This window comes from Emys orbicularis, chromosome 2, assembly GCF_028017835.1.
Source record: "Emys orbicularis isolate rEmyOrb1 chromosome 2, rEmyOrb1.hap1, whole genome shotgun sequence".
In the NCBI taxonomy this organism is placed as follows: Eukaryota; Metazoa; Chordata; order Testudines; family Emydidae; genus Emys; species Emys orbicularis.
In genome coordinates this window covers 263,972,929-263,993,567 of record NC_088684.1, presented here as the reverse complement: position 1 = coordinate 263,993,567, position 20,639 = coordinate 263,972,929, and the positions used below count along the sequence as shown (strand labels likewise).

Genomic DNA, 20,639 nt, shown 5'->3' with positions numbered 1-20,639 from the left:
GAGGGGGCAGGGGAAGAGAAGGGCTGAAAAGAATGAGAGTGGTGGAAGAGAAAAGGGGGGAGTAGCGGGGGGGATGGAAAAACGAGATGGAGAAAGGGAGGCAGATAAAGAGGGATTGAGAAAATGACAAAGAAAAAAGAGAGGGAGCAAACATGGGAGATTCCTCAACAGTGCATACAATGTAAATGCATTATCCCTAGGGCCCCATCAGGCCAAGGATGACAGCGCTGTGCGCCCAAGAGAGCATATATAATCTCCTACCACGGGTGGAGGAGAAGCCTATCAAACTACCAAGGTACGAGGGTAAGAAAGAATCAGTTTGTTCTGTGATATGGCAAAGCTGTAAATATATACCCAAACAACACACTTGCTATGGCTTGTTACTAACCATTATATTATTATATAAAAAGAAACCAAATTTAATACAACCTTTTGCGCACTCCTTTTATAAAATAAACTGAAGTGTTAATGAGTTAACAGGACAAAGATGTCCAGACTTTACCCAACTAAGGGGTCCACATTGCTAATTTGTCAGATTCCTGGGTTCTGCACCATTTATATATGAAAAATGGAGCATGTTGCAGGCCCGTTCATCTTTTCATTATTTATTATTTAATGTACACCAGCAATGCTCTTGGCATTATACAAAATAGAGAGGAAGGTGTTTCCTGCCCTGAGGAGCTTTTAATTTAAATTCTGTTGCATTGCTACCCTCAATAGCCTATTGTCTGAGTCCTCCATAACTGAAAAATTATTTCCTTCACTTTGTCTTGTAAATGTGCTAAATGTTTTGTGTAATTAAAAGGGACTTGTCTGATTCACATTTGGGAAGGAAGAGAGGGAAATCCAGTGACAATATAAGAATAGTCAAGGAGAGAAGCTATCCTAAGACCCTTGTCCTCATACATGTCAAAAGCTCTACATTTTTTTTTTTTGTTCTCCAGTTTTTAAATTGTATGAGAAGGAAGCTCTATCTCCTACCCAGAGGTCAGAGACAATAACCTCAATTTCTAGACCTCAGTAGCTTAGCTTGCATGATTGAAGAAGGAAAGCAGATTCTTACATGAAAAACCCAACAATTCTGAAAAATCCTTTAATCAACTTAGGGAAATGCTAGGCATTTCTTATTTATGTGATCAGAACCATAGGTAACCACTACCGGAAGGAAATGGAAATTCACCTTAATTCTAATAGCATTCTCTCTCTCTCTCTCTCTGGTTTTACAAGCTCTGAGCCATGGTAGTTGCAACCTGTTCTGTCCATTCACTTTTATTCATGATCTGGTTGTACCTAGAAGACAGCTGTACAGTATTCCACAATAAGTCACACAATCAAAGTATTTTTCATGCAAAACAAAATAGTACAGTACAGTACTATTTATGTGAAATCTCTTGAATCCCAATCTCCCTGTTAACCTGAAGGTGATTCCCTGTCTTTTAGATCACCTGCATCTAAAGACTGTAATAAAAAGAAATGATCTGTCTGGCACTTGCAACACCTTTACATCTGTGCACATTTTCGTTAATGCTGCTACCATGACTCCCATTCAGCTGAACCTGTTTAATTCCTTCTGTTCTTTTTTTGATTAACTAGGTTGTACTATATATATTGTCTTTTTTTGCCTTTACCATACTTGAAAATGCGTCACATATTGTTGGGTAACAGCTTAGGGTTTAGCCATTTGGGAGGACTGCACAGTTTGTTCTATGACTTTGATACATTCCAGTTTTAATCTCAATGTTATTATTATGTATTATTATTAACAAAAAACAATTTTTGGGTACTACAATTTGATACCACAAGGGATCCATATCTTGACAACAGATAGATGTGCCCATAAATCCACGTGTCTTTTGTTGTTGTTATTATTGTTCCTTTCAGGTTTTTGTCACACAAGTAATCACCCCTTTGAACAAAGTAAGTTAGGGTGCCATTCTCAAGGAGAACAACCTTATTGCATTACAGATATCATGTCCAGAATTATGGACATAGAGTGTATAAATGCTTCCATGCCTGAGTTCTTAGACCTAAATCTGCACTCACTGAAGCCAGTGACAAAATTGCCATTGATTTCAGTCGTTCAGGATCAGCCCTATATAAGAAGTATATGATATTGGAACATAGAACTTGCTGTACTGGCTCCAACCAATGGTCCTTTTAGGCCTGGTCTACATTGGGAGGAACGGGGGGGGGGGGGGGGAAATCGACCTAAGATACGCAACTTCAGCTACGAGAATAGTGTAGCTGAAGTCGACGTATCTTAGGTCAACTTACCTCGCGTCCTCACGGCGCGAGGTCGACTGCCACTGCTCCCCCGTCGACTCCGCCTCTCGCCGCGGTGGAGTACAGGAGTCAACGGCAGAGCGATCAGGGATCGATTTATCGTGTCTACACTAGATGCGATAAATCAATTCCCGATAGATCGATCACTACCCGCCGATCCGGCAGGTAGTGTAGACATACCCTAAGTCTAGACTCTGACATTAGCCAGTGCCAGATGCTTCAGATGAAGGTGAAAGAAACCCTGCAGCCAGGGGACAATTATGAAATAACACACCCATAGGAGAAGTTTTTACACAACCCCCATCAGTAAGTGGTTAACATATGTTCTGAAGCATGAGGCTGTGTATACCTTTATAATATAATTCTATCTTATCTAATGTAACTATAGATGCTGTCATAGTCAATATAAATTTCTAATCCATTTTTGAAAAATAGTACGTTTTTGGCCTCAATATAAGTGATTGCAATATAATCTAAAAACATTTGTACAGTGCCTAGTACAGTGGGGTTCTGGTCTATGACTATGGCCCCTAGGTGCTACAGCAGTACCAGTAATAATAATTAGTAATAATAACAACTAATAATGTGGCTCTTTGCTCTGTCCATTGGCAGAAGCTGCCTCTTTTGGAGGAATGCTACGTAAAGTATGTATTGTATATTGTGGCTTGCTCTCTCCTTATACTGTATATGCTTAACTCTGGAAAGTCCCATGAATGTAGTTGAAGTCTTCATTCAGAAACCCTGTATGCATATTTTGAATGATACTTATACAAAGTATAATGAAGTTGATGTGCTAATCCTGCTGGATTGAAGACCCACAAGAAAATGTCATTTTAAGATGCAGATGATTTAAAAAGAAGACCAAGCAATGTGTGTAATGCAAAATTATGCTTTAATCTCATAAAAATGTTGCTATAATGTCTTACTTTTTGTATGCAGTACTCAAAGCATTTTTGTGGAGCCACGACATTTATTTGAATATTATCTATAGACAAAAAGACTGCAATATATATATTTATACCCCGATATAACGCGACCCGATATAACACAAATTCGGATATAACGCAATAAAGCAGTGCTCCGGGGGCGGGGGGGCTGCGCACTCCAGCGGATCAAAGCAAGTTCGATATAACGCGGTTTCACCTATAACGCCATAAGATTTTTTGGCTCCCGAGGACAGCGTTATATCGGAGTAGAGGTATATATATATATATAAATAAAAAATACTTTCTGACTTTTAACTACTTTCTGGTTATTTTTTCAACACTAAAGATATATATCAACATTTAGACCATCTGTGAAACATGAAATAGAAGAAAATAGAGCTCCATGGAAAACTATGGGACCAGCAAAAATTGAAGTACCATCTCCAAAAAACTTTCTTCAGAAACATTCAAAGGAACCAAAGCTACCAGACAGTATGTTTTTGGCATAAATATGTGAAAAGTAACATATGTTTCTTGTATTTTTAGGATTTGTATCAGTATTGAAAATGAACCCATTAACCTGAAATCTAGTCATATTTTTAAAGTTTAAACTAGTTCTATATGCTATGACTGCCCTTGTGTTCTCGCCAGTATTTGTGGTTTAATAATCATTGTTCTGGGGTTTTTTTTTAATGTTTTTTTCTCCCTCCTTTTGCTATGTAAAAGTAGGGGCGGCTCCAGGCACCAGCGCAGCAAGCGCGTGCCTGGGGCGGCAAGCTGCGGGGGGCGGCATGCCGGTCACCATGAGGGCGGCAGTCAGGCAGCCTTTGGCGGCATGCCTGCGGGAGGTCCGCCGGTCCCGCAGCTTCGGGGGCAATGAAATCTGATCTTTTGTGTACTTTTACCTTTATGCTATAAAGCAGAGGTTCTCAAACTGTGGTCCAAGAGCTCCATTCAGGTGGTCCGCGGATAGTTCCCTCTAAGGTGCGTGCCTGGGTGGCTGCACGCAAGAGAATGAAGGGCGGGGGAGAGAGGGAGAGACCTCCCTCCTTCCCAGCCCCAGCTCGGGGGCTGCCACAGTGGGGGAGAGAGGACACATCCAACACATTAGAAAGGTTAGACTACTGATATTAAAATATGAGTTGTGTGCTTTTATTTGTAGAACAAAAAAACATTAATTATTACTAAGGTTTTTTTTATATAACGCTTTTATCCAAAGTGCTTTACAATAGTTAGCTAACAGTACAAACAACATTTGGAAAGATCATTAAGTGGTCCGCCGAGACCCTCAGCAATTTTCAACTGGTCCGCGGAAAAAAAAGTTTGAGAACCACTGCTATACAGGTTTCATGGGTGAAAACAGCATTTCTCAAACAGGAGGTCCTGATCCAAGAGGGAGTTATGGGGGTTTGCAAGGTTATTGTAGGGGGGTCATGGTACTGCCACCTTTACTTCTGCATTGCCTTCAGAGCAAGGTGGCTGGAGAGTGGCAGCTGCTGGCCAGACACCCAGCTCTGAAGGAAGCACCGCGCTAGCAGCAGCACAGAAGTAAAGGTGGCAATACCAGACCTTGCCATCCTTACTTCTGCACTGCTGCCTTCAGAGCTGGGCAGCTGAGGAGTGGCGGCTGCTGGCCGAGGGCCCAGCTCTGAAGGCAGCAGCGCAGAAGTCAGGATTGCAATACCATACCATGCCATCCTTACTTCTGCGCTGCTCTTGGCAGTAGTGTTCAGAGCTGGGCTCCTGCCAGCAGCTGCTGCTCTCCGGCTGCCCAGCTCTGAAGGCAGCACCTCCAGCAGCAGCAGAGCAGGAGTAAGGGTGGCAATACCAAAACCTAACCTTGTAACCCCCTGCCCAACACCCTTTTTGGTCAAAACCCCTATAGTTACAACACCATGAACTTTCAGATTTAAATATGTGAAATTATGAAATTTATAATTTTTTTAATCCTATGACCGCGAAATTGACCAAAATGGACCGTGAATTTGGTAGGGCCCTAATTATTACCATCTATTATTAGTATGACCTGGATAGCTGATACTTAGAAGGTCACATCCTCTCTTACACTATCAGAAGTAGAGCAAGCAGCTTTCGCTATGAACCTCAGGGATGTTTTAAACGTAGACAAATGCAGGTAGCTACATGACCCTCCTGGCTTACATTTATGTAACTTACGTTTCTTGTAAACTTCCGCTCCCAGTAAATCCTTCATTGGTTTCCCAGGCCTATACCTCTGAAGTAAAGGGGTGTGAACTCTCCCACCGTTTAGAATTTTTGTTTCTTTTGTGCTACCCCTTGTTTAGGTTGGCAAATTTTCATTTTATTGGATTCAGTCTGGAAGGTCTTTGTTTTTTTGGCTGATGTTCTTTGGAGGTCCCTGATCCTTCCTTTCCCTTATTTAAAAAAGGAAAGAAAGGAAAGAAACCTTACTACACCTCTACCCCGATATAACGCGACCCGATATAACACGAATTCGGATATAACGCGGTAAAGCAGTGCTCTGGGGGGGCGGGGCTGCGCACTCTAGTGGATCAAAGCAAGTTCGATATAACGCGGTTTCACCTATAACGCGGTAAGATTTTTTGGCTCCCGAGGACAGCGTTATATCGAGGTAGAGGTGTAGTTGTTTATTTAATATGGATTGATATTTTCATCACTGTCGGATGCAGTGTGTATTACTGAATTTTTTAGTAGAAAGGACATCCCTCAAGCTATGTACACTGTGAAAGTGAGAATCCTAGATGATGGTGTCTTTAAAGAAGGAGAAATCACTTACATTGTAATTCTGCTTCTTTACTGATATAATCTCCCAGGATTTTTACCTGTATGGATGTACTTAGTTGAATGTTTCATCTTTTTGCTCAAAAAAGGAATGACAGTTGAGTGCTTCACTCTGTTGTACCACTCGTGCTGCTGGAGAAGAGTGTTCCACCTCTTGGCATTGGTGGATGGGTGTGATAAGGGTGCAACCCTCAAAAACTCCTTAGTTTTGAGAGTTCCCAGTCAGTCTCCATCTAAATGTTTGAGACCCAAGAGTGAGAATCCTGTGTAATGATCAATTCAAAGAAACAGAATTACAAAGAAAGTATGTACCGTATGCGCTGTAGTGCCTAAATGTAATATGTCAAGAATTGAAGGTACAGTATTACAAATAAAACAGCTGCTCTCTTGAATGACAGTACCTCCCAACAGTTTTACAAAAGCTGCTTTTACTGTTAGCCTTTTACCACATAATCCATTGTACAGAAACATACTTTTATTCGTTCTCAAACTCTGGTCTGTGGCCCACTAATGGCCCACTGAACACTTACTGGTGGCTCACAGAGAGCTGGTTGATTATTTGGTACTGCATCTTCTCCTTGTTTCCAGCTGCCTCTGCAGTTGTAAAAGCAGCTGAAAACAAAGAGGATGAGCCATCGCTACAGCTTTCACTAGTGGACTGCTGTCACACAAGAGGAAGAAAGGAAACAGAAGCTACCTTCAGTGACTGAAGCTCCCAGTAGGACTAGAACTGCCAGCGGTCTTTCCGTGAGAGAGGGAATGAGACAACTTGACAGCATGTTCAGGGGAGAAGGAAGCCAAAAGCGTGAGCAGAATGCGTAGGGAGAGAGGAGGATCGGGCAAGCATTTGCATGGGTTTAGGAGCAGATAGAGGAACAGAGCAGATAGGAAGGTAGATGAAATGAAGAGCAAAATGAGACCATTTGAGTAACTTATTTAAAAAAAGACAAAATGTATTAAAGAGAGCTAAAATACATAAGTATAAACATTTAATTTTTCTCTTCCATGTAAAGTAATAAAGTAATGCACATGTTTAATTTTATAAAATATTATACACAATTTAAAAATATTTCTTTGATGATGGTAAAACATAAGTTAAGTAGTATAATTCTCCTACAGCTAGCAGAAAACATATGGATCAAGTCTTATACGATAGTACTTTTAAATGGATTTTACAGTGTAAAACCTGATCAGAAGCCATGTAGATTTTCTGTAGGTTTTTGGTCCAACGAACTTTAAGTAGTTTTTCATTACAGTAGTTTCCCAAGCCATTCTTATGTTGTTAACCTAGTTGATTTTCATTTCAGAATAATTCTGTACATTTTTTTCTTTCAGTTTTAGTTGTTTCTCCCACTTGAGATGCCTGAGAATGCTAACATTGAAAAATTACTTACTGCTTTATACTAGCTACAAGGATGTTCATATGCTTAATTCCACAGGAAAAAGAGATGAAGGAAGAAAGAGGTTACTAACAATACCATCAGTGCCACACGTGACAGATCACCCACTTATGGGAATTCAAAGTAAAAAGAATTTCATAAATACAAATGCAGCAGATGTTATCATGGGAGTGGCTAAGAAGCCTCAACCTATTTGTGTTGACACAAGACAAGGAAACAAATATCTCCTTGAAGCTTCAGGACTTGTCCCAAAATACATTAATAAAAAGGTATGTTTTGTTAAATTATAGGGTGAGTTATATTTGGGTTGCCTAACACTTTTCATTTTAAAAGATGCATCTGACTTTTTCTGAGAATTTCTAATACTCCATTGTTTGCAGCAGACATTTGAAATTCATCAGGGAGAAAGCCCTAGGACCAGAGAAGTGCCTTTTCTTTTCACCATGAAATTTTATTCAGGTTTGGATCAGATATAAGCTTTGAATATTCTCATTCCCCTTCTCTTGTATTGTCAACAAACTTTTGGCACCACTGGAATAAAAGACTTGACGCTGACTTGGGCTCATGAGGCTTGGGCAGTAGAACTAAAAATTGCTGTGTAGATGTTCGGGCTTCTGGCTTGTCCTGAGCCCAAAAGTCTGCACAGCAATTTTACAGCCCTGCAGCCCGAGTCAGCTGACCCAGCCCAGCTGTGGGTGTTTAATTGCTGTGTAGACATATCCTTAATCTCTCCATTCAATTGGAATCCCTGAGATCCCCCAGCCCTGGGACAGACCTCATGGTGGTGCTGCCCCAGAGCTACAAATCCTTGAAGCCCAGACTCCCCAGGAGCCCACTTGGCAAGTTGGCAGGGAAACAAGCAGGTTTCCATGTGTTTTTGTGAAACATTTTGGGATCCATAGATTGGCATTTTCCAAGTAAACTGTTTTGTTAGAAATTTTCCAACAAATTCTAGTCACAAGCTCCCTAAGGGAAGAATTGCAGAGGCTGAACTCAGTCGGGCCTGCTGAGTAATTGTGGGAGAACAAGGGGCTGTAACCCCAGGATCCTGGTCTAAGAGTGGGAGAATCGTGGTGCTCCACCCCAGGACAAAAAGAGGGCACAGAGTTTCAGTCAGTTCTGTAACTGTGATGCATCAAATCTGGCATTTTCTAACTGTTGAGTGCATGACCCTGAAACGTGCATAACACTCTTTTAACATAGTTTTTTTTGGAGGGGGTTGTATGTAATATTATTAATGACAGGGTTGAGATTTTAAATTATTTGAAGTAAAATGGGCATTGCTGTACATACTACCAAGAGCCATATTTTTACAAGGACTATCACCTAACAGCTGACAACATATCTTCCAATATGGGCTAAATTCAAAAATAATACAATGAAAATTCCATTTCTAGTGAAGGAGAAATGAAAATCCTAAACTTTTTCAGTGTATTGCAGTGCACATTGAAACTCCTTTATTGTGAAACTCCATTTGCAAGGCCAAATCCTTGTGCAGCCTCCATTGGGCTCCAAAGCAGCTAAAAAAATACTAGTCCTGATTCTCCAGAATTTTGCACCTTGACTAGTCATTTACAACTGTGTAGTGAGGGTATAAAGTGCTATCAAATCAGAAAGCCAAGACTGCAGAGGAGTAAATGGCTGGCTACTCAAAGTGCAAGTCAGTGAAAAATCAGGCCCTACATGATGACTGTGCAGGAGGAAAAGACAAGCATCAGACACTACACAGAGGGATTGTGATGGGGTGTATAAACCCCTCACTGACAGGAAAGGGGTCTGGGAGAATCTGTGTACTAAGGTAGCTCTGACCCTCCAGCCCTGCCAATCATGAATGGTAGGGAGAAGGGCTTTAAAAGGAGGAAGCTGCGGTCCGCAAGGGAGAAAGCCCCAAGAAGGGAATAAGTAGAATATCTCCTGAAAGAGGAAGAGGAGCCCTTATGCTTAGAGCCCTGCGTGGATACAAAAATGTGGATCCACATCCACCAGAATCAACCCGCGATCCGCTAGCTGTCTTTTATGTGTATCCGCACCTGCAACAGCAAGCCGTGTCACAAGGGTAGTAGGGTGGGGGGAGGGTGCAGAGATGAGTGAGTGGGGGGATGGGGTCTTGCAGGAAAGAGGGGGTGCAAGGGCAGGGATTAGGGGTAAGGTGCAGTGCAAGGGTGGGGTCTCAACGAGAAGGGGCGGTGTGGGGGCAGAGGTTGGGGGAAGAAGCGTCACACTGCATGTTGCTCCTGGGGGCTCGCAAGTAACAGCACACGCCACGGCAGCAGCAGTGCGTGTTGCATCACAGCAGGGCAGAAGGGTGGGAGTTTCTTGCCTCAGAGATTCACCATGTGGGTTGGGGAACAGCCCAGAGACCTTCCCCTCTGGAAGAACCCACAGTCCAGGTCAATTGGGAGGTTTGGGGGGAACCCGGGCCTGCCCTCTACTCCGGGTTCCAGCGCAGGGCCCTGTGGACTGCAGCTGTCTATAGTGCCTCCTGTAACAGCTGCATGACAGCTACAACTCCCTGGGCTACTTCCCCATGGCCTCCTCCAAACACCTTCCTTATTCTCACCACAGGACCTTCCTCCTGGTGTCTGATAACGCTTGTGCTCCTCAGTCCTCCAGCAGCACACCCTCTCACTCTCAGCTCCTTGCGCCTCTTGCTCCCAGCTCCTCACACTCGCACCACAAACTGAAGTGAGCTCCTTTTTAAAACCCAGGTTCCCTGATTAGCCTGCCTTAATTGATTCTAGCAGCTTCTTCTTAATTGGCTCCAGGTGTTCTAATTAGCCTGCCTGCCTTAACTGGTTCTAGCAGGTTCCTGATTACTCTAGTGCAGCCCCTTTCTCTGGTCACTCAGGGAACAGAAAACTACTCATCCAGTGACCAGTATATTTGCCCTCTACCAGACTCCTGTACCCCACTGGTCTGGGTCTGTCACAATATATACACTTAATCTTACAAAAGGGTATGGGGTAGATTCCATGGACTCTAGAGTCCAGAGAGAAAACTGCATTTGCCCACCATTCAGGCTGTACAACTCTTGAACAATGCCATATGGACTACATGGAGCCATGGTGACCTTTCAAAGACTAGTGGGCCAGGTCCTCCTCCTGGCCACTGCTTATTCCGATGAAATAACTATATATAGCCAAGATTGGGACAGCCATCTTGGCCATGTTACCGAAATATTGCAGTCAATCGCCAGCAACAGCCTAACTGCCAACCTGGCTAAGTGCAAGATTGGGAACTCTGATGCCCCCTACTTGGGAATATGGTGGAGGTGGACTCACTTGTGGACAAGGTACAGGCTTTAGCCAGCTATCTGAGGCCCATGACCAAGAAGCAAGTTAGACAGTTTCTGGGTTTGGCTGGATATTACAGGCACTTCATGCCAGACTTTGCAACCATCCAGCCCCCCTCACAGACCTGATGAGGGATGCGAAACCACAGAAGATGCAGTGGTTTGATGCTTGCAGTAAGGCCTTTAGAAATTACAAGAGAGCTTATGATGCAAACAGATGCTCTTCAACCCAGACTTTTCGAAGGACTTAGATGGACACATCGAATGTGGGGCTTGGGGCAATATTCACAGGTCATCGACGAAGAGGAACACCTCATACTGTACCTGAGTCAAAAATTATTTCTATGTGAAAAGACATACTCAGTAATCGAAAAGGAAACCTTGAGTATCAAGTGGGCCATGGATACTTTACATTATTACTTATTGGGGACCTCCTTTTCACTGATTATGGACCATGTACCCTCTGATGGCTGCTCATAAGGAAAGACACAAACACGAGGATCATGCATTGGTACTTAGTTCTACAACTGTACAGATTCCAGATGTCCCACAGAGCAGGCAAGGCTCATACAAACGCTAATTTCTTTTCTCAAGGCACAGACACTACAACTGACAAGGACAGCACATTCACTGCACAACATGAATCGCTGGTGTCATTTTTGAGTGGGAGGGTATGTGAAGGCATGTATAAACCCTACACTAACAGGAAAGGGGTTTGGGCTGCTCTGTGTGCTAAGATAGCCCCGCCCCTCTGGCCCCGCCAGTCATGCATGTTAGGGAAGAAGGCTGTAAAACGAGGAAGCTGCAGTATGCAAGGGGGGGAAGCCCTGAGAAGGGAGTGACGAGTGGTTCCTGAAATAGCAGGGGGAACCCTCATGCAGAAACACTCCCAGTGAACCCCAGGGGCAAGCCCAATAGAGAGAAACTGACTTGGCTACTCAGCCATAAGGACTCTGACAAAGCTGCTGCCCAGGCACCCCTGAAGTAAGGTGGTGCCACAGATATTTTTGCTTTTTATTGACACCAGGAGGAGCCTGTTTTGTGTTGAATGTGAACTTTTGCTTTTTCCCCACCTGTAAACAAAGTAAGCAAGTCCACAAGGGTGGGGCCTGCTGCAAGGGACTAAGAGTCTGTGGCCTGTACTGGGCCAATCCCGTGGTGGTAACTGGACATGTTGAGCGGCCCTAGCCTCGCTAGGGAGCTGCCCCAAAGAGATACTTTTTACAAGGACTCTGCACAATGTCATAGAGCATTGGCATTTCCAGACTACTGTACCCCTTTCAGGAGTCTGATTTGTCTTGCGTATCCCAAGTTTCATATCACTTAAAAACTACTTGCTTACAAAATCAGATATAAAAATACAAGTAGCAGCACACTATTACTGAAAAATTGCTTACTTTCTCACCTTTACCATCTAATTATAAAATAAATCAATTGGAATATAAATATTGTACTTACATTTCAGTGTATAGTATATAGAGCAGTATGAACAAGTCATTGTATTAAATTTTAGTATGTACTGACTTTGCTATTGCTTTTTATGTAGCCTGTTGTAAAACTAGGCAAATATATAGATGAGCTGATGTACCCCCTGGAAGACTTCTGTGTACTCTCTGTGAGTACGTGTACTCCCGGTTGAGAACCACTGTCATAGAGATCTTTGTGGTATATCACTGCATCAAACCCCAATCATGGTGGGAGAAGAGTGGCCTGCTACTTCCCCATATCCTGTAGTAACATCCATGTCTTAGCCACTCAGACATGCTTACAAGTCCGTTTTTCAGCTGCGTAACATTTTAGGGTGTAGCAAAGACCTTTTACTCAGCTTTGCTCCATTTCCCAGGGTTTGGCTCTGTAATTACAGTTTTCTGTGTAAATTAATTTTCATTACATTTTCACCAAAAACAAGCTTGAAATTTGCACAACATGCTATCCGGTGGAGTATCAGGGCATGTCTACACTAAAAAGGTAAGTTGACCTATGGTAGATCAACTTACAACCACAGCAGTAATGGGGAGCCCAGTTGCTGCCTGGAGTCTCCCCGTAGGGAACGTGGCAGCTGCCCCGAGACTCCTGATCCCCACAGGGAGCCCGATGGCTGCACTGAGGCTCCTGGCTCCCCAACAGGAGCTGCCCGGACTCCAGGCCCAGAGCTCCCCTCCAGGAGCCCAGCTGCAGTGGGGAGCTGAGAGCCTGAGGGGACAGCCGAGCTCCCAGCGGAGAGGAGCCGGGAGCCTCCAGGCAACACCAGGGCTACCTGTGGGGAGCAGGGAGCCTCTGGGCAGCAGTCCAGTTGCCAGCAGGGAGTTGGGTGGGCACAGCCCAGCAGGAAGCCTAGGGAGAAGCCAGGCTCTGGCTCGGGGTAGGCAACCTTTCAGAAGTGGTGTGCCGAGTCTTCATTTATTCACTCTAATTTAAGGTTTCGCGTGCCGGTAATACATTTTAACGTTTTTAGAAGGTCTCTTTCTATAAGTCTATATTATATAACTAAACTATTGTATGTAAAGTAAATAAGGTTTTCAAAATGTTTAAGAAGCATCATTTAAAATTAAATTAAAATGCTGATCTTACGCCACCAGCCTGCTCAGCTCGCTGCCAGCCTGGGGTTCTGTTCACCTAGGCCGGCAGCGGGCTGAGTAGGGCCTGCGGCCGGGACCCCAGACCTGGGGGTGGGTGTTTCAGAGGTCAGGGCAGAGGGCTGGGGGAGGGGGTGCAGGGCAGAAGGCTGGGGTGTGTGGGGGGGGGTTCAGGGATCAGGGCAGAGGGCTGGGCTGTGTGGGGAGTGTAGGGCAGAAGGCTGGGTGTGTGTTGGGGTGTGGGGGGTTCAGGGCAGAGGGCTGGGTGTGTGTGTGGGTGCAGGCCAGAAGGCTGGGTGTGTGTTGGGGTGTGGGGGGTTCAGGGCAGAGGGCTGGGTGTATGGGGGTGCAGGGCAGAAGGCTGAGTGTGTGTGGGGGTTCAGGGCAGAGGGATGGGGCTGTGGGGGTGCAGGGCAGAAGGCTGGGTGTGTGTTGGGGTGGGGGGGTTCAGAGCAGAGGGATGGGGGTGCAGGGCAGAAGGCTGAGTGTGTGTGGGGGGGTTCAGGGCAGAGAAATGGGGCTGTGGGGGTGCAGGACAGAAGGCTGAGTGTGTGTTGGGGTGGGGGGGTTCAGGGCAGAGGGCTGGGGGGTGCAGGGCAGAGGGCTGAGTGTGTGTGGGGAGTTCAGGGCAGAGGGATGGGGCTGTGGGGGTGCAGGGCAGAAGGCTGGGTGTGTGTTGGGGTGGGGGGGTTCAGGGCAGAGGGCTGGGGTGTGTGGGGGTGCAGGGCAGAAGGCTGAGTGTGTGTGGGGGGGTTCAGGGCAGAGGGATGGGGCTGTGGGGGTGCAGGGCAGAAGGCTGGGTGTGTGTTGGGGTGGGGAGGTTCAGAGCAGAGGGCTGGGGTGTGTGGGGGGTGCAGGGCAGAAGGCTGAGTGTGTGTTGGGGTGGGGGGGGTTCAGGGCAGAGGGCTGGGGGTATGGGGGGTACAGGCAGGGCTGGCTCCAGGCACCAGCCATCAAGCACGTGCTTGGGGCGGCTCCTGGTAAGGGGCGGCCAATCTTGGGGTAGCGGGCGGCAGTGCGGCACTCGGCGGGGGGGGTTCCGGCGGCGCAGCGCTCGGCGGGGGGTGTTCGGCAGCGCGGCGCTCCGCGGGGAGGGGTTCGGCAACGCGGCGCTTGGCGGGGGGTGTTTGGCGGTGCCCCGCGCGGGGGTGGTTTTGGCAGCGCGGCGCTCGGGGATGTTCGGTGGCGCTTGGCGGGGATTTCGGCAGCGCAGCGCTCGGCGGGGGGTGTTTGGCAGTGCTCCGCGCGGGGGTGGTTTCGGCAGCGCGGCGCTCGGGGATGTTCGGCGGCGCAGCACCTGGCGGGGGTTTCAGCAGTGTGGCGCTCCACGGGGGGCGGGGGGTTTGGCAGCGCGGCGCTCCGCGGGGGTTTCAGCAGCGCGGGGGGGGTTTCCACGGCGCGGCGCTCCGCGGGGGGTGGGGATGTTCGGCAGCGCGGCGCTCAGGGGGGGTTCAGCGGCGCGGCGCTCCACGGGGAGCAGGGGTGTTCGGCAGCATTCGGCGGGGGGTGTTCGGCGGTGCTCCGCGCTGGGGGGGTTCAGCAGCGCGGCACTCGGAAGGGGGTGTTCGGCAGCGCGGTGGGGGGTGGAGGCTGTTCGGCGGCGCAGCACTCGGTGGGGGGGGTTTCGGCAGCGCGGCGCTCCGCGGGGGGCACAGGGGTGTTCGGCAGCGTGGCGCTCGGGGATGTTCAGCGGCGCAGCACTTGACGGGGGTTTCAGCAGTGTGGCACTCCACGGGGGGCGGGGGTTTGGCAGCGCGGCGCTCCGCGGGGGTTTCAGCAGCACGGGGGGGGGGGGCTTCAGCAGTGCGGTGCTCCGCGGGGGGCGGGGGTGTTCGGCAGCGCTCGGGGGGGCGGGGTTCGGCGGCGCGGCGCTCCGCAGGGGTGGGGATGTTCGGCAGCGCAGCGCTCGGGGGGGCGGGGTTCGGCGGCGCGGCGCTCCGCAGGGGTGGGGATGTTCGGCAGCGCAGCGCTCGGGGGGGGGTTCGGCGGCGCTCCGCGGGGGGCGGGGGGGTTCGGCGGCGCTCAGCGGGGGCTTGCTGCTTGGTGCGGCAAAAAAGTTAGAGCCAGCCCTGGGTACAGGGCAGAAGGCTGAGTGTGTGGGGGGGTTCATGGCAGAGGGATGGGGCTGTGGGGGTGCAGGGCAGAAGGCTGGGTGTGTGTTGGGGTGGGGGGGTTCAGGGCAGAGGGGTGGGGGGGTGCAGGGCAGAAGGCTGGGTGTGTGTTGGGGTGGGGGGGTTCAGGGCAGAGGGGTGGGGGGGTGCAGGGCAGAAGGCTGGGGTGCTGGGCTCATGGGGGTGCTCCCAGCCCCCTGCCCTGAGCAGCTCACGGCAGGGGGCTGGAAGGGATGCCCTGTTCCACCTCCTTCCCCCAGGCTCCGTCCCTACCTCTCTCTGCGTCCTCTACGGAGCTGTGTGCACGCTGCCGCTCTTCCCCCTCCCCCTCGCTAGGGCCATCAGCTGATTGGCCAGGGACGGAGAGGAGGAGGGGCCGGAAAGCACCACACTGGGGGAAGAAGCGGGGGAGTGGGGAAGCTTGGCTGCTGCAGAACCAAGCTTCTGCCTCCTGCCCCCGCAGGGGAGAGCAGGTGGGCGGGGGTGCGGCTGAGTGGGGCTGGGGGCCGGGACCGCGTCAGGGGAGCTGCGTGCCACTCAGAATCGGCTCACGTGCCGTGTTTGGCACGCGTGCCGTAGGTTGCCGACCCCTGCTCTAGCTAGAGCCCCTCACTTGCCTCCAATGACAGCCTGACTTTCTTGTCAATTTCACAGCTTCAGCATGGAGCTGTGAAATTCACAAGAATGACAGCCAACAGCTGATGTAAGTAACACGGTGTCAACATGGACACTGCGTGCCCTAAGTACACTGACATAGGCCCTACGCCTTCATGGAGGTGGAGTTATTATGTTGGTGTAGTAGGGCAGTTACATCAGCAGGAGCAAAGCTGTAGTGTGTTCACCGACCAGATTAGATCAGCGTAAGCTGCCTTACATTGACCTAACTCTGTAGTGTAGACCAAGCCTCAGAGTTGACTCACTCTCACATCTCTCCTAGGCCAGCCAGGGAGTATTGCAAAGGCAGTATGCTCAGTCACTGGGGAAACAGTGCTTCATGTTGCTCTGCAGCGACCCTATGCCATTTCAGGAGTGGTGTTGGTAGGCTTCTAGTAGAGCCCAAACTTCCCATGCACTGGATGGTCGTTGTGATATGCAGCTTTGGGCCAAAGGCGGTGCGGAGGAAATAAAGCAGAAAAATGTCTGGGATTCTCAGCCTTTAGAGGACCCTGAGCCTCCAGTGTAGCTAAAATTGAAATAGTCATTGGTTCACTAATTGCAAAATCTCTACAAACTGCAGTTTACATTCCAGAATGGTACTGGTATATGTCTCCTCCTGATACATTTGCCTAGTATCCATAAATATCAGCTCACATCTAAATCATTGGATCTTTATGAAAGGTGATGTGAACGTTGATTAGGATTAATAATATCCTTATACTCTCATCTGCAAAAGTTGGGTAAGAGTAAAACTGCTGTACACTGTCTGTTTTACCTAATCACACACTTTTGCATACAAATGAGCACCTGTTTTATGTCCAAAAGAGGAGCAGCAATCCATATTCAGATCATAAAACTTGCAATAAATGCAGAATTGCTGTACAGAACAAGATATTGATTTGAAAAACCTTACAAAATATCACAAAGGAAATTGTGTTCATTATGTTTGCTTACCCACCAATTTATGCAGAATTTTACATTTGAAACTACACTAGTACTTATAGCAGTTTTGAAAGATCCATTAGAAAGTAAATTTTAGTATGTAAAGCCACATTCTAGTCAAGGGGATTTTTGTCTGTTTTGTACATTACCTCTGGAATTCATTGGAACCTCATGCCCAATAGCTGAGCAAGTGAGCAAATACCGAGGAAGGAGCAAAAAATGTTCCCATCCCTTGCACCACCTATGCAATGGCCAGGCACGGTCACAGTCCCACCCAGCAACCATTGGGTCACAAGCCACCCCAAAGATGGTGGGAAGGAGGTGAGCCCTTGACTGCCTCCTCCAGCAGATTTAGCTGGGTGCAATGAGAACAGTACAGTGCTCTTCTAAAGGATGATGTAGAGGGTGTGTTCCCCGTGTATATCTGGGACCTTCTGAAGGAAGTGTACCTCCTTGAAACACAATCCTGCCCAGAGAAACTGCTGTATATCACTCCTAATGCAAAACGATGTCTCTCAGACATTCTGCAACACATTATATTAAACATTTTGACTTTTTTCTATAGTATATAATGTTATAACAAAAATCTGTACACATGAAAAGCAAAGGAATGTACATTTCAAAGTATGGCATTTGATGTAATGAAAGTATTGATATCAAATTAGTTGCACTGTGGTTAACTGGTCTAAAACTGTTCAACAGGCGAGTCTTCTATCAATCTTTAGATATGGAGGTTTCAGTTTTTACTTCCATCTGGTTCTGAGGCCTTATACATAAAATTGATGAGAGTCATTTTCACAGACTTTGGACGGACTACAGAAGAATCAGGCTTGATGCTTTTCAGAAGATGGCCCTGATATGAATTTTATTGTTCAATAGTAATAAACAATATTCAAAGCTACCTTCGTAAATTTAAAATACCATTACTGATAATATTTATATCAGATTGTTCATTGATTTCTTCTTATAAGTTTCTATAGGGAACTTTTCCTTGACCTTTCAGGATTATGGTCTTACTCCTAAATACGTAATTAAGAGAAATGAGGAAGTAAAGAGAGCCCAAGAAGAGTATGATGCCTATGTCAAGGAGACTCTGAGGCAAAAAGCCATGAAACGGCTCTCTGATGAAGAAAGGGAAAGTCTCCTACAGGTATGCATTTTGATTTAAGTTTCATAGTGGTAAGTACAAAAGACGAATTAGATTTGTATTTCCATATAAGTAACAGGAAAGTATACAATGTATCAAAGTACTATGGTGTACAAGAAATAATGCGTTTGGGTTGGCTAGCTTTTCACTAGATGGAGCTCTAGAATAATTATAGGTAGGGCTGGGCAAACAATCTGATCTGACTCTAATTTCACAGGTTTAGGATGCTCTAAAGTTCAATTTTACAGGTATCTCCCATCTCGGGCTTCAGTTCTGGATCACCTTCCCCCATAGCTTCAGTGAAGTCAGTGAAGCTCCAGGCAGCTACAGGGTTCCAGCTGCAGGATTAGGGCTTTTTGAGTCTTAGATAAATACAGCTTCCTCTTTTTTTCCAAATTCATGACACCCCATGTTTAATGTATAGTGTATTTCATACAACATGTATTCCAAAATGTTTTCCAGCGTTAGCTAATACAGTGAAAAGGATTAGATAACAAATAATATCAGAGGGAGAGAGAAATAAAGAGGTATAGGCAAGGGGAAAAAGAGACGTTTTCAGCTGAGACTTGAAAAAAGGTATGAGGTGGAGAGATACAGACAGGAAGACTGTCAGAGATGTCAGGAGCTGTCAACAAGAAGGCTCTCGCACCAATAATGGCAAAATTGTGTAAAGCAAAAGAGAGAAGGCCACTACTATTTCTCAGTTTGCACCATGGATTGTGAAAGTGGTGAGTCTTTTATTTATAACCTCACAATAATAGTTATTATAGAGGAAGCATGTTCATTGTAACTGCCTATTTATTGGCCCTTTGTAACATTTATTGGGGGGGGGGGACCCTACCATCTGGGCTGGAATTTCTCGTGCTTATTCTTTTTGTTTGATAACATTCTGTTCTGACATTTTTCAGATATCAGAGTGTGATGAAAGAAGTACTTTTTGCTAGTTAAGAAATTTTCAGATACTTACTTTATTTGGATAACCCAATATCTTCTTTTAAATTCTTTATGATGTCACAATAAATAAATGGAAACAATTAGGGACAAAAATCTGAAATTTCTCTCAATTTCACTTTCTTTGGGTATACTTTTTATGAGAAAAAAGAGCTTTGAGAATAGATTCAGTATATATTTCTCACAGATTCAGAATTCATAATTTTTTATATAGGGCTAGATTGTCAATTTACAATCTAGCCTATAAGAAGGATCAACACATTGTTATGCTGCCCCTGGAGCAGCCGTGGAGGGAAATTTTGACTTTTATGTTTTGGACTCCCCACTTCTCCCGGGAGGAAGTAAACTCCGATAGGTCTATACACTGGAGTCCGTGTGAAAACTCCCATTGTCTTCAGTGGTGCAGGATCAAATCTGAATTGCACACATTAAAAGGTACCGCTAAATGACAAAAAGTAATGACTCTTCTAGGAAGGTTTCATAAATCCTATATTAATTTTCATGATTAAATACAAAACAGTAAAGAATGCCTCATGTCTGCTGAATTGCTACTAGCTTCATACATATATTTTACTGCCTTTGATTGTAAAGAAAAATAACATTATAAACCAGCAAGTAAACAGGCCCAAATTCTGCCTTTAGATGCACATGCTGCCATAGTCTTTAAAAAAAAAAAAATCATTTACAGATTACATTACCAGATTATCATTAAAGATTTCGAAAATAGCCATTACAAATAAAACATAACCATGCACAGATACATGCTACAAGTACACAGATAAAGCAAGTCTTGTAATGCCAAATGTAGTCACTTTAGAATGCCATTTTAAATCTGTAATATATTAACTTTCCATTAAAATGTAAGCATTGCTTAGATCACCCTACCTATTTTAGGACACCAGGCCAAATTCATCCTTGCTATTACTACATTGACTTTTAAGAGATTAATGAATTGTGCCCACTTATTTGGCCCCATTAAATGTTATCCAGATGTTAATCAATTATTTTAACATCTGTTCATTGTTAAGGGAGGTGAGCACATATCACAGGGCAAAATGTCTGTTAATATTGCTAAATACATACTTTGTATAAATATAGCATTTAAACAAAATAAATTATTCTCATAAGTTTTCTTTTCATATAATGGATTTAGGGTCTGAAAAAGAATTGGGAAGAGGTACATCATGAGTTCCAGGGCCTTTCTGTAGAAATAGACACCTTACCAAAGAAGATCCATAAAGAAAGGCTGGAAGCACAGATGAAACAACTGGAGCATGACATTAATATAATTGAGAAGCACAAAATTATCTATATTGCAAATAAGTAAGAACTGCCTTGCAAAGAATTTTTTTTACCCTGAGAAGAAAATGTAGATGCCTAGAAGAAGGAAATGAAACAAGTCCACCTTATTCAGAGAAAGAGAAATAGCTATTTTATACAAATATAATAGAATTTTAGCAAGTTGTTACATTTAAGGAATTTTTCAACTGTATAATTCACATATTTTTTCAAATAAAATTCTATATTATTTTCATTTTCAATAAAGAAGTACAAGTTTTATTTGTTATTAAAG

General features: G+C 45.6%; 1 protein-coding gene across 1 annotated transcript; it reads left to right on the top strand.

Moving 5' to 3' along the window:
* Positions 1-218: 218 nt before the first annotated feature.
* ENKUR (enkurin, TRPC channel interacting protein) lies at positions 219-20,393 on the top strand. Its single transcript, XM_065400077.1, has 5 exons — positions 219-295; positions 3,556-3,701; positions 7,430-7,659; positions 17,972-18,118; positions 20,220-20,393. The coding sequence occupies exons 1-5, from the start codon at positions 219-221 to the stop codon at positions 20,391-20,393; spliced, it is 774 nt and encodes a 257-aa protein (XP_065256149.1).
* Positions 20,394-20,639: the final 246 nt, after the last annotated feature.